This window comes from Alosa pseudoharengus, unplaced genomic scaffold (genome assembly GCF_046254945.1).
Source record: "Alosa pseudoharengus isolate Yale_2024_CS ecotype anadromous, Long Island Sound unplaced genomic scaffold, YU_APseudo_1.1 YU_APseudo_1.1_scf_12, whole genome shotgun sequence".
NCBI lineage: Eukaryota > Metazoa > Chordata > Actinopteri > Clupeiformes > Clupeidae > Alosa > Alosa pseudoharengus.
Window position 1 is genome coordinate 16,649,168 of NW_027468587.1, and position 13,319 is coordinate 16,662,486.

General features: G+C 45.0%; 1 protein-coding gene across 1 annotated transcript in view; it reads right to left on the reverse strand.

Moving 5' to 3' along the window:
* The window catches only part of osbpl10b (oxysterol binding protein-like 10b), a 66,890-nt gene that overhangs the window by 33,352 nt on the left and 20,219 nt on the right, over positions 1 to 13,319 (reverse strand). The window contains exons 4-5 of the mRNA XM_076280277.1: positions 6,626 to 6,890; positions 5,121 to 5,263 (exon numbers count right to left, since the gene is read on the reverse strand). Coding sequence (XP_076136392.1) covers positions 5,121 to 5,263; positions 6,626 to 6,890 — 408 coding nt within the window. The remainder of the gene's footprint in view (positions 1 to 5,120; positions 5,264 to 6,625; positions 6,891 to 13,319) is intronic.

Sequence of the window (13,319 nt, forward strand, 5' to 3'; positions counted from 1 at the left end):
TTTATTGTGCTTTTTATACGACTAAACATGCTGAATGATGTTTGTGGCTGCTAACGCAGATCACAGAACAGTTAAAGCATGTATCCTAATCTACCAAGAGTTCCAAGAGAATCTATCCAGATTAAGGTTAAGTCAGGTTTCATGGGCTTGTCACCACTGAAAACATGCAACAGAGATTATTAGTAGAATTTACTTGTAGGAGCTGGAGAACCTGTGTTGAGAACCCAGCGGTTCTCATCATGAACCGTGATATTACAGTATTAGTAGAATCTACTTGTAGGATTTCGAGAACCTGTGTTGAGAACCCAGCGGTTGTCATCATGAACCATAAGATTATTGGTAGAATCTACTTATAGGAGCTGGAGAACCTGTGTTGAGAAGCCAGCTGTTCTCATTATGTACCGTGACTGTAAGAGTTATGAATAAACACATCTGCTAATACATATGATAAAGGAGAAATTATTTGCAAATTGATCATCAGCGTTGATAATCAGTTTGCCTAACAACATCTCTGTAGAGTGTGGCTGGCATAAAAGAATCAAGCCCTGATATGACTCATTATATGGTTATGGTTATTATGGTTATGGTTATTATGGTTATGGTTATGGGACTTTGCAGACGCCTTTGTCCAAAGCGACACACAAATACAAAAAACAACATAATATTTAAAATATAACAGGGAACAGATTAGAATGTTGGTCAAACTATAATAAGGAGAATAGCAATAATAAACAACAATGTCAATTCAATCAATAGCCTAATAAAATAAGCAATGAAAATGAGGGGAAAAGCAATCATAAACAATAGTGTCCATTCAATCAATAATATAAAAAACAATGACATGGTAAGACTATATTAAGGAGAATATCAATAATAAACAATAATGTCAAATTAATCAACAGCCTAATGGAAATAAAACAATATTATACAAACCATAACGCATAAGAAGCGCTTAAAGAACTAAGTGCATGTTGAACAGGAATGTCTTTAAACCCCTCTTAAACGACCCAAAACTACCACAGGAACAGAGAGCACTGGGCAATTCATTCCACCAGCATGGAACCACTGAGGAAAAGAGTCTTGAATTAGACCTAGTGTTTATGACTGGTTGACATAACAGACGCTCATCAGAAGACCGCAGTGGGCGGTTGGGGATGTATGCCTTGATTATTGAATTAAAATAACTAGGAGCAGATCCAGTCAGTGTCCTATAGGCCAAAGTGAGAGATTTAAATTTAATTCTGGCTACTATAGGGAGCCAATGGAGAGTAACTAGGAGAGGAGTTACATGTGTCCTCTTTGGCTGATTGAAGACCAGGCGTGCTCCAGCATTCTGAATCAACTGTAATGATCTTATTACACAAGCGGGTAAGCCAGCTAATAGTGAATTACAATAGTCCAGCTTGGAGATGATCATGGTTTGAACAAGAAGTTGTGTGGAATCTTGTGTCAGATAAGGTCTGATCTTCCTAATGTTGTAAAGCATAAACCGACATGATTTTGCGATAGAAGCTACATGCGCATATATATTAGTGATGGATGACAGGCCCACGTCACCTAAATGAGTCCCATTAACTACCAGAGGCTCTCCAGCTAATGAATGGAGATGAACAGCTAGATGACATTGGAATCCATTACAATGCCAATGAGGGGCAATTTGCATAGCTTTGTAAGGAGATGATACTTCTCACTATATCATATGCCAGAGTATTCATGGACTCTAATAGCTTTTTTTGCGAAAGTCCAACAAGTACTTCTCATCCCACACAATAGACTCCAATGCAACTTCGCACATATATTGTAATAGTGAAAAGCACTGTCAACACACAATTGCATGCTATTTATCTATATTTTAGGGTATGTCTGTATACTGATAATGCAACCACCTGACAGGTTCCAAAGGCCACATTAACTGCCATCTCCTGGTGGTGCTATCCAGACACCGCTGTGACAGATTGCCCCCTCCTAACTCCAGTAACTCCATCAAATCCAGCAGGGTGCAGCAAGCTGTATGTATGAACCCCAGTGGCCAGCCTCTCCCTCTATCATTCTAATTTCTCTCTATCTTCCTTTTCTTCCTTTCTCTCTCTCTCTCTTTCTCTAACTCTCTAGTACTCCCCCTTACTATCCCAGACTCTCTACCATTCTCTCCTTTTCTATCCCTCTCACCCTCTATATCCCTCTCTCCCTCTCATCCATCTCTCACGTGCCGAGGCTAGGCTCAGATTGATGGGGCTCATTTCATCGGAGCGGCACTGCCATGAGCGCTCTGGCACATCAGCATATTTCACCGTCCTCCCCAACCCCGCCCCACAGAATCACTACCATCAGCCTGCATGGCTAACGGCTAATGATCAAATGTGCAGTGTCTACTCCGACTCCGACTTAGAATGCAACAGATAAAATGGATTCATTGGTCAACCACACAAGCATTCTACATGTAGCCTATTTATAAGTGGCAGCATGTCTCACGCTAACATGCATGCATGTGCAAGTAGTATAACAGTAACATGCCTGCATATGCTGTGCAGAAACAATGATAAATTGTGGCCTTTTAGAGACGTGACATCAGTCTCCACCCTCATTTTAAAGACTATTAAGGGGCAGAGGATAAATGGTACCAGAGCCGATTGTCACCGATAAGCCATTGGCTTTGAAATGGAGGCAATGGCACTAAACTGTCACCTTCATTGAAACCCAGTTTTGGCAAACCCTGTGCGAGGACAGGTTTTTTCCCTGAATAACAGCAATGTGGAAATGGCACTGTGCCAATTAGTTCCCTTCAAACAGACAGCAAAGTGAAGCTCCAGTGAAGAGGAGCCACGGTGTTGGGGAGAGAGAGAGAGAAAAAAGAAGAGATGAAACAGAGTCTGGAAGAGAAAGTTTCCGAGAGAGTGAGAGTGATGACTCATCCTGCAATAGTTCATGTAGTGAGGGGGATCCTCAGTTAGAAGCGAGAGAGAGAGAGAGGGAGGGAGAGAGAACAGAGAGAAAGAGGGAGCAGAGAACAGAGAGGCAGAACAGAGGAAACTAAAGCACACCCAATTAGTTCTCTTCTCTCCCCAGAACAATGAAAGTGGAAGTTTGCCAGCTGAAGACAATAGTACAAAAAAAGGCAGATGCATGAATGAAATAAAAAAAGAAAGAGAAACCTGAGTCTAGAGTCTTCAAAGACCTGTCAGCCTTTGAGGGCATATTTCAATTATTTTTCAAACTTCTACTTTCCCCATAATAAGCCCTCTATGGTCCCCTTACAGATGGCAAGTGCATTGCCTGAATGAATTCAAGGACAATTCTACACGAATTCAGCAGAGACTAGCCTCTGCAGGGGCGTAGATTTGCGTGGGGACGGACGTGTCCACACCAATGTCAGATTACGACTGAAATGTCCCCACCAATATTCAGGTTGAAGTGGGGGGGGAAGCGCTCACATGCGCTACAAAGAGTTAAATACTTTCTCACTTTGCTGCGGATCATCTCGTACAGATCGTGTAATTTGCAGTAGCCTATAAGGGTAAATCGCGCTGATTTGAAGTTACCTATAATAACTACCAGTGAGACGCAGGAGACGCTGCGCTTCAGCTTCACTTCACTACAAGGCATATGAAGTGCGTCCAAATTCATCCATTCTTCTCTGTTGAACTCCTCGAGTAGGCTACTCATCACACATGTGTCACATGAAAGAGCCTTTTCTCAGCTTTTAAACGGTGCTATAGCCACTATTTGCTGTGATAAACAGTTCGCGAGAAAAATTCACTTCAAGAGATTTAATAATTATTCTGCTTAAATGGGTCAATGCATGATTTCATAACAGACCAAATAGAAAATAAATGTTAAATATAGCCTACATATGTATACATATTAAAATCAGATTATGTGCTACACAGTATAGATCAAGTTGGACAGTAGCACATTTTAATCATTTTATATATCTATAGTGGCTGGTGAAAGAGTTGAGTGGCTTTTCCTTTTTTTTTTTCGGGGGAATTAGTGGGTAGTGTCCCCACCAAAGCTCAGACCAAACCTACGCCCTTGAGCCTCTGACAAGCAAAACAGAGCAGAGGGAAATAAACACAAGGAGCAACATCATTAATAATGCATCAGGCAGGAGGTGATTTACTGTGGGAAGCTAGAGAAAAACTAAAAGAGCTTGCTTTCTCTCTTTCTTGCTGTCTCTCTCTCTCTCTCTCTCTCTCTCTCTCTCGCTCGCTCTTTTCCTTCCTACTTAGAAAATTTGATTGTCTAGGGGAGTGGGAATAGCGTAATGTCCAGAGCATGACGTCTTGAATAGGCTACTGATTGGATTGTAGGAAGAAGTATTTCCAATGGATAGGAAGTAGTAGCCTAGTATTTGATGCATTGGGTTTGTACTACCTCCATATTCTACTACTCTTCATTCTATTCTTACTGTTCTGTTCTTACTCTTTTATGTTTTTTTTATTTTTATTCTTATATGTTAAGTGAGTGTTGTAGCCTAGAAATCTAGACACACCCTAGCGGCAGCAAATGTAATTTGCAGACAGGGTAGTCTAGCAACTCTCCGTTGGCTTGTGAGCTGGAAAAATGAAAACTTCTATAAGGCCAATCACATTATGTATAGAGTCGGCGACGGTTATGCATGAATTTCCTGCTACTTGAAAACAAAGAAGATGGATGCTGCTGCTGGCGAACAGCGGTCTTTGAATCGTGACTCGAGTTAAGCTTTTTTTAAATTAGCAAAAGTTTGATCAACTAGCCAACTAGCTCTGCTGGTGGGAAAATGCATGCAACTCATGAGTTGTAGCGCTATCCTATTGCGTGCTGAGAAAATTTGAAAGACAAGCGTTTACCCCGCCCCTCAGATTGAGCACTGCCAATGGTAAGTTCCCAGACCCTACATCTTGATGTGGGTCTAGCTCGTCAGGCTATGAGTGATGTACTTTGAGAGCAAAGATCAACCGGAGTCAAATTCCTCGTTTGTTTACGCAAACCTAGCCAATAAAGCTTTTTTTATTCTGATTCTGATTGTATGTGTTGCATATTCTGTGCTGCATTATGTGTTGTAAGGGTGTAGCATTGTAAAGAATTCTCACTCCTCAAACCTCTCTCTTCTCCCCTCTTTTTTTCTCTCTCTCATTTACCTCGGAGGTCTGCAGTGGGTCCTTGTTGCGGGGGGAGGGGGAGCGGAGGTGGGTCATGCCGGGGGAGGAGATCGCTGTCGAGCTGCTGCTTCGCTTCTGATCGGCGGGGGCCGTCTTGCCACCGCTCCACCCAGAGACGCCGTCTGGAGATGGAATTACATAATGAGTGTCTGGGTCCAACCACACAAACACACCCTCACGGGCACTCAGAAAGGAGACTTAACACACACATACATCCATTAATATACACATATACACACACTCTCTATCTCTCTCCCTCTCTCATATACACACAGACACTTAGACACACATCACACACACACACACACACACACAGAGAGAGAGAGAGAGAGAGAGAGAGAGAGAGAAAGAAAGAGAGAGAGAGAGAGAGAGAGAGAGAGAGAGATTATCCTAAATGAAAATGATGACATATGCATGCAATCCAAAATATGGATTGTCCTCTGGGTTAAGATGATGCTACTAAAGATGAAGATGATGACGCCACTTCTGCTGCTCACAGCCAATTCTATCAGTAGCATCACAGTCTTCATCACACTAGGGGTCATCCCCACTGCCCTAACAATCATCGATTCGTTTTCAGTTCATTTTATCTCATCCATGTCTGTTTCTTAATATCGTCAGTCCTCAGTCCTCTTCTCTTTTCATCTCTTCTTTTTCAATTTCACACTTAAAGCGATGGTTCGGAGTAACTTCACCCTAGGGTCCTTTGCACCATGACCCGAGTCAAACACCCTCCCAGAACCTGTTTTCCCTTGGTCGAACCCTGGTCGAGTAGCTCTCACAGAAACGAATTACTTTCTGCAGGCGTAATGGAACCAACCTAGCATCTCGTAAATTACCCCACTAATAATGCCCTGAATGGTACGAAACTTCTACAGTAGTACAACTATGTTCTTTACTCATAAAACGAGGCATTGAAAAGTTTGTAAGTACACTTGCCTGATGGATGCTACTATCTCCTACTATCTGCTACTATACGCTGCGTCGACGTTACTTCCGTGATTTGGGAAAAGCCTGTAAAAGTCCTGGCAATTCGGTGGTAGCATGTCCTGACAGACAAACCAAAGTATCGTAAACTTGTAAAGTGTATAGACAGGTTATGACAAGGCCTTTTTCTGAAGGAAGGACACATTGCCTGACTGTGTTCCGGTAGCGTCAAATCAGTGGGTGAGTTCGGTCTTGCAGCGCTGCACAGATCGGGCTGAATCTTAGAATACGAACATGCATCACGTCTAGTCAGATTTGCACAGCGCTGGAAGAAGTCCAACGCGCCGACTGATTTGACACTACCGAATCAGAAGTAAATTTTGATGTGTGTAACCCGTTATCAACCACAAATAGACCTCAGGTTGTTTTAACTCCGGAACTTCCATTTAATTCCCTCTGAATCTTCTTCTCAATCTCCTCCTCACTATTGTTCTCATCCTTCTTTATTCATGGTGTTGAGTGTCATGGCCGCTTCATGAACAGTCTTTCATGCTCACCTGCAGGCAGGCTCTGGTTCTGGTTCTGGTTCTGATTATGATTGTGGTTGTGGCTCGGGACCTGGTTGTGGGCCAGGTGCTGGGCGGCCTGTGAGACATTGTGCTGCAGGATGTTGAGGCACTCCCCCAGGCAGCTTAGCGTGGCCGCCGAGGTGGCCTTCAGCAGCAGGAAGTCCTGGTCCAGTGAGGACATGGGTCCGCGGCTCGGCAGAGACTCGATGTTGTGGACCAGGTTCTTCTGCTGGTCCTCCGCCTTGGACATCACCTGGGACACACAGGGGGAGGGGGGACACATGATGACTATGGGTGATGTCTGATGACAACCAATCGGACAGAAACAGTATGGTAAGGGTGGAAGAACCAATCAGAGAAAAAGAATAAGTGTGATGAGGGAGGAAGAGTCAATCAGAGAGGAACAGTTAGTGTGATGAGGGAGGAAGAGCCGATCAGAGAGGAACAGTTAGTGTGAGGAGGGAGAGAGAACCAATCAGAGAGGGACAGTTAGTGTGATGAAGGAGGAAGAGTCAATCAGAGAGGAACAGTAAGTGTGATGAAAGAGGAAAAGCCAATCAGAGAGGAACAGTTAGTGTGATGAATGAGGAAGAGTCAATCAGAGAGGAACAGTTAGTGTGATGAAGGAGGAAGAGCCAATCAGAGAGGAACAGTTAGTGTGATGAAGGATAAAAAAGCCAATCAGAGAGAAACAGTAAGTGTGATGAAAGGGGAAGAACCAGGGAGTAGATATTGAGAACATGGGAATATCAGATATGGTTACTTGGCTCTATGAAAGTTCTACATAGTCACTGAATGAAGTACTGACTCACAGTACTTATGGGAAGAACTGCTAAAAGCCCAATTATTGCTGTCTTCAAAACAAAATTCAACTGAAACAAATTACCTGACATACATGTGCAGTGTTAATAGTGGAACTAGTGGCCTTAGCATCTGTTCCGTTCCATCAGAACCTCTGACCGTGGGCTGTGCACTGACTAATCCTGTGAAGGAGACCTCTTCCTGAGAAACACTAAATGCTGCACTCATAGCCAGGAAGCATTTGGAGTCCAGCCAGAACACTGATTTACTGGAAGGACCACAAAGAGTGTCTATCTGTTTAGATGGAAAAATGTGTGTGCAGTGCTGGCACACCGGAGCTAGTTGTCTCGGTCATATTGAGGGGGTGTGTGTGGGTGTGTGTGTTTGTGTGTCTGCGTGTCTATGTATATGCATTTACATTGTGCATTTGCACGTAAGCGAGTATAGGCTTGTCTTTATGTATGAGGTAAATCCCTGCTTGCTCATTGCCAGAAGACAAAGCTGATTGTCAAATTGAGGGACTATTTGCAGCAAACCTCCATGATAGCTGTGACTCTGTCTGTCAGTCATGTTACTGAGAGACTCCAGAGCTTCTCAGATGATCCTTAACTATGCATATTCAGTGGAATACAGAGAGGGAGTCCTCCAGTGACTCACTCCATCTTTCCCACAATGCAACAGTGGGAAAGAGAGGGAGAAGTGGTACGAAGCGTGAAAGAGCAGAATTTAATTACTGCTCCTGGGGCTGATTTGACCCCCCCCCCCCCAATCAATCTCTCTCTCTCTCTCTCTCTCTTCTCCCTCTAGGCCCTCTTCACTCAATTCCATAACAACACTATTACAGCAGTGCTGCTCCATGTCACTCAGGCCCATATGCCCATTGCATTAGCGGTGGCAAGGTGGTGTGTAAGACGTTAGAGCCCCCAGGGTCACACTTCCGGGACCACACAGGCACCCTTAGTGTCTGTGACTGACAGGTAAAATTTCAGCACTTTGCTCTTTAATCAAAGGAGAGAGGCAGCCGCCATGGAATCAAATGTGAGATTTAACCTTCAGATCAAAGGCAAAACTTTTGAGTTGGACATTGGGAGGATTGAGTCCCTCACTCCATCACACTCTATAACAGTTTCATTCATCATGATGATGATGATTATAGGGGGGTTGCAGTGGCCAGTTTTGATTGTTGGCGGGGTTACAACCCCCCACCCCCCATATTTTATATCTATGCTTTGGATTGATAGCAATAAATTTATGGTTTAAATGGATAATAATTTAACTTCAAGACTACTTTTAGTTAGCCATGTAAGCCTTCTTGGTTTTAAACAAAGACACCCTCCCCTCCCCCAATCAAATGCTAATGTGCTGGTTCAAGGCCTATCAGTTACACAGGACAAAGTATATTACCTTAATATAATGTATCCATGTGTCATGAAATGTAAATGTATTCGTGTTTGGTATCATTCTGATAGTCTCAGTACAAGGATTGTAATGATTTGATTGTGAGAATGTTTGGAACATTCTATAAGTGATATTTCTGATATATATGATATCTCTCCTCATGCTATTCTGATAAGAATTGATAGATGTGAAGTGGGTGTGAGTAGGTGTGTCTGATACCAAGTGGAGAGCCAACCAAGTGGGCTTGTTTTTGGCGCCATTTTCTTCTTTGTTTAAAGCATTTAAAAGTAACTAAACTGCAAGGTTTGTCAGATTTGGGATTTTTAGACTTGGACTAAGGATGTAGAGCGGAAGAGAGGAGAGGTTGGCTACAGGCCAACCTAGGCCTTTCAGGCCTGGGCTAGGCCTACATAGACCATGGACCTTTTTTTTGTACTCTCTCTACTTGTAACAGAATAAACCTGATTCCTGAGTTTTTCCTGAAGTTCGCCAGTCTAAGATTAATATTAAGTAATTATTCACCACAATTACTTTCAGGATCTAACCTTGCCCTGCCAGCAGATAGACAGTTAGAGACATTTAGATAGAGAGACAGGCGGACAGACAGGTTTTAATCTGACAGACAACATTTAGGATTTAAGGTACAATAGAAGGAAGATAATATAGACTTAAAACTATCACATACTTTAATTGAGTTTTTCAACTACACTCTGAACTCTGCCTACTGCCATGCTTGTTCTCATTCGACATGTGAACTGCCTATCCTACAACACATAGCTAAAGGTGTATCAACTATATCATTAATATGTCAATGTGACAAATTGCTCATCATGGGGAGTACATCTAGCAGTATATCATGGACAACATAGCAAATCCCAAATACAAAATCGTTTTAAACGATCAACATTCTCATTGTAATAACTGAATCAGCAATAAATCAGTTCAGCTGAGTTAACCTGATTGATATGCTGCATGCGGTGGACGTGGAGTGACCGGCTCTGACATTGGGCTCTGAATAATGCAGCCGTACAGGCAGGTCACCGCAGGCTCCGGCTTTCGCCCGCCGGCCGCTCCGACTCTCGGATCTCTGCTATTATGTGCCACAGCAGGGCAGGGTGTTCGCTCAGACATGACCACTGATTTCTCCTTCGCTTCGAGCTGCTGCCATGCTCATATCCCAACCTTCATGCAAAATTGATATGCTTCTTTTTGTTCCCCCCTCTCCCTCTGTCCTTCCCTCCTTCCCTCTCTCCCTCGCTCCCTCTCTCCACGTCTCCATTTTTCCTCTTCCTTTTCTTCTTCTAAGAGGCATAAAATCAAGCCGTGCCTCTGTAGTTGCAATGAGAGAGGCAAGAGGTGTCAATCATGCCGACCTGCACAGCGAACCAGAGCTGGCGCGCTCCTCCCCACATCTCAATCGCTCACATCCACATCGCAGGTCATTACTCTGACAACTAGACACGGTCCGTCGGCGAAAACAACAACAAGCTCAATGATGCTGTTTTTGTGAATGGGATTCTGTGCTCGACTGCCTGTGGTGAGTGTCTCTCATCTCAAAGTGTCATTCTAGGGAGATTTGCCTCAGAGTGTGCACTGTTTGTGCACCACTGTTGATAACGAGAGAGCGTGGTCTGGTGTCTTTAGGACTAGGGGCCTTCTCTCTCTTCTCTCTCTCTCTCTCTTCCTCCCTCTTTCCCTCTCTGTGTTTCTGTCTATCTCTCGGCTGCATATGCGAATCTGTTCTGTGGCCTTTTATTCTAGCTGGTCACACCAGCACAGTTCCCCACTGAGCTCAGCTCACATTAAGAGGCTTTTGTTTGGCTTTGTACCTGAGGAGTCAGCAGAGAGAGAAAGTGCACCATTTTCTGTTCTGTTCTCTCTCCCCCCCCTCTCTTTCTCTCTCCCTCTCTTTCTCTATCTGTATTTATAGACTCATATCTGGCCTGCCTACTGCTGTCAACTTGTGTCTCTCTTATTTTGCTTACGTAGGCAAGCGCCCGCTGGTCTCCAAGGCCCCCCTGGCTCATGGGCTGAGGCCTGTAAAAGGATACCCTTCAGCTCAGCCCACTCTCTCCTCTCTGCCCCACCCCCTTCCCTGTCCTGTCTAAACCCTGCCACTGCCCTTGCGGTCATGAGACTGATACAGTGAAGAGCCGTGAGGGTGAGGAGGTCAAGCCAGAAGAAAAGAGAGGAAGTCCGTGTGGAGCCCTCACGTGTAAGTTGTAAGCTGAGATAGTGCCCTCGGCCATTTTCATTAACAGATTTTCTGAGGCGGTTCGTACTCATCTGGCTTTTCTGGGCCAGAGTATGGCTCAGAAATAGTTCCTCATGTGTTGGCTCTACAAGGCAAGAAGGTTTTTCAGGGGCTGGTCCAGAATGAGTTCTTCTCACGTGGAAACGATAGCCACATCATCTTCAGAAGAGCTTAGTAGAAAGGACCTCATCAGAGGATTCCCATGACACCATGAAGGATCCATCTAAAAAAAAAAAAAAAACTATTTTCTCGCTCTAAAAACTTGGCAGCCTGGATGCCGTTCTGCTATCTCAGGCCTTTTAGCTGCTAATAACTACTGAGAATCCTTCACACAATTACAGCGCCCAAACGTCTCCCTGTTATAGCTAAATCGCAGCTGGAGGATTCACTCAGAAATGAAAATGAAAATTCAGTCACCAAGTGGGAAAGAAACCGACACACACCCCCAGCTGACTTGTTTGCATGCCTGCCCTACCCCCACCTCCCAGCCTCCCAGTCTCTCCAGCTCTGCATCCCGGTGACACCCAACGACCTAAGCCACCATCACCTCACGCCCTGCCCCTGCCTGACACCTCCTTGCCTGTGCCTGTTGAGGTGTCCACGACTCTGGCAGCCTTGACAGGGACATCAAGGAGGTGGTCATCCCCCAGCCCCCACCCCCACACCCCCTCAATACCAGTGCAACACTCACCTCCATCATCACAGGCTATCGTATCCCCACCATCACTGGATATTGCACCCCTCCCCCACATGGCGATCACGAACAATGAGGTGACAACGACCTCAGTCAACAGCCATCAGACACACAGATCCCAGATGCACCCCTCCCCTCCCCTTACACCCCCCATCATCACAACAGATCAAGTGAGAGCCCAACTAAAGAAACTGCGCATCAATAAAGCAGCGGGGCCTGACAGACTGTGTCCAAGGCTACTCAAGGCCTGTGCTGCTGAACTGGGGGAGCCACTGAAGCACATCTTCAATTTGAGCCTACGCCTTGGACAAGTTCCAACACTGTGGAAGACATCATGTCTCACCCCTGTCCCTAAGAAGCCACACCCTAGTGAGATTAATGACTACAGACCTGTCGCTCTTACATCACATGTGATGAAAACAATGGAGCGATTGGTCTTAGGTATGCTCAGACCCCAGGTACGCCATGCACTAGACCCGTTACAGTTTGCATACCAGGAGAAAGTGGGCGTGGACGATGCCATCACTTATCTTCTATACAGGACACATTCTCACCTAGACAAGGGGAAAAGTGCTGTGAGAATCATGTTCTTTGATTTCTCAAGTGCTTTTAACACCATCCAACCCCTCAGACTGGGAGACAAGCTCTTGCAGATGGGTGTGGACGCTCACCTGGTAACCTGGATTACAGATTACCTGACTGAACGACCACAGTTCGTCAGACTGAAGAACTGTCTCTCTGACACTGTGATCAGCAGCACCACAGGGAACTGTGCTCTCTCCAGTCCTGTTCACCCTGTACACATCTGACTTCTGCTACAACACCAAGTCATGCCACATGCAGAAGTTTTCTGACGATACTGCAATTGTGGGGTGTATCAGGAACGGGCAGGAGGAGAAGTACAGGAGCCTGGTGGAGGACTTTGTGCAATGGTGCAAACTCAATCATCTTCAACTCAACACTTCAAAGACCAAGGAGATGGTGGTGGATTTCCGCAGGTCTAAACCCACTCTGCTACCAGTCCCCATTGATGGGGTCAATGTGGAGGTGGTTAGCACCTACAAGTATCTGGGTCTCCACCTGGACAATAAACTGGACTGGTCAGCCAACACTGATGCACTCTACAAGAAAGGGCAGAGCAGGCTGTACTTCCTGAGGAGGCTGCGGTCCTTCAATGTGTGCAGCAAGCTCCTCAGGATGTTCTACCAGTCTGTTGTTGCCAGCGTCCTCTTTTATGCAGTGGTATGCTGGGGAGGAAGCACAAAGAAGAAGGATGTGGGGCGACTTGACAGGCTGGTAAGGAAAGCTGGCTCTGTAGTGGGAGCTGAACTGGAGTGCATCACTTCAATATCTGACAAAAGGACCCTGAACAAACTGATCAACATCTTGGACAATAAGTGTCATCCACTCCACAGCACTATTGTAAAGCAGAAGAGCCTGATCAGCTGGAGACTTCGCTCACTGCCTTGCACAACAGACAGACTGAGGAAGTCATCTCTTCACCCCCTCCATGTTTGGATACTGTCTGTCCACTA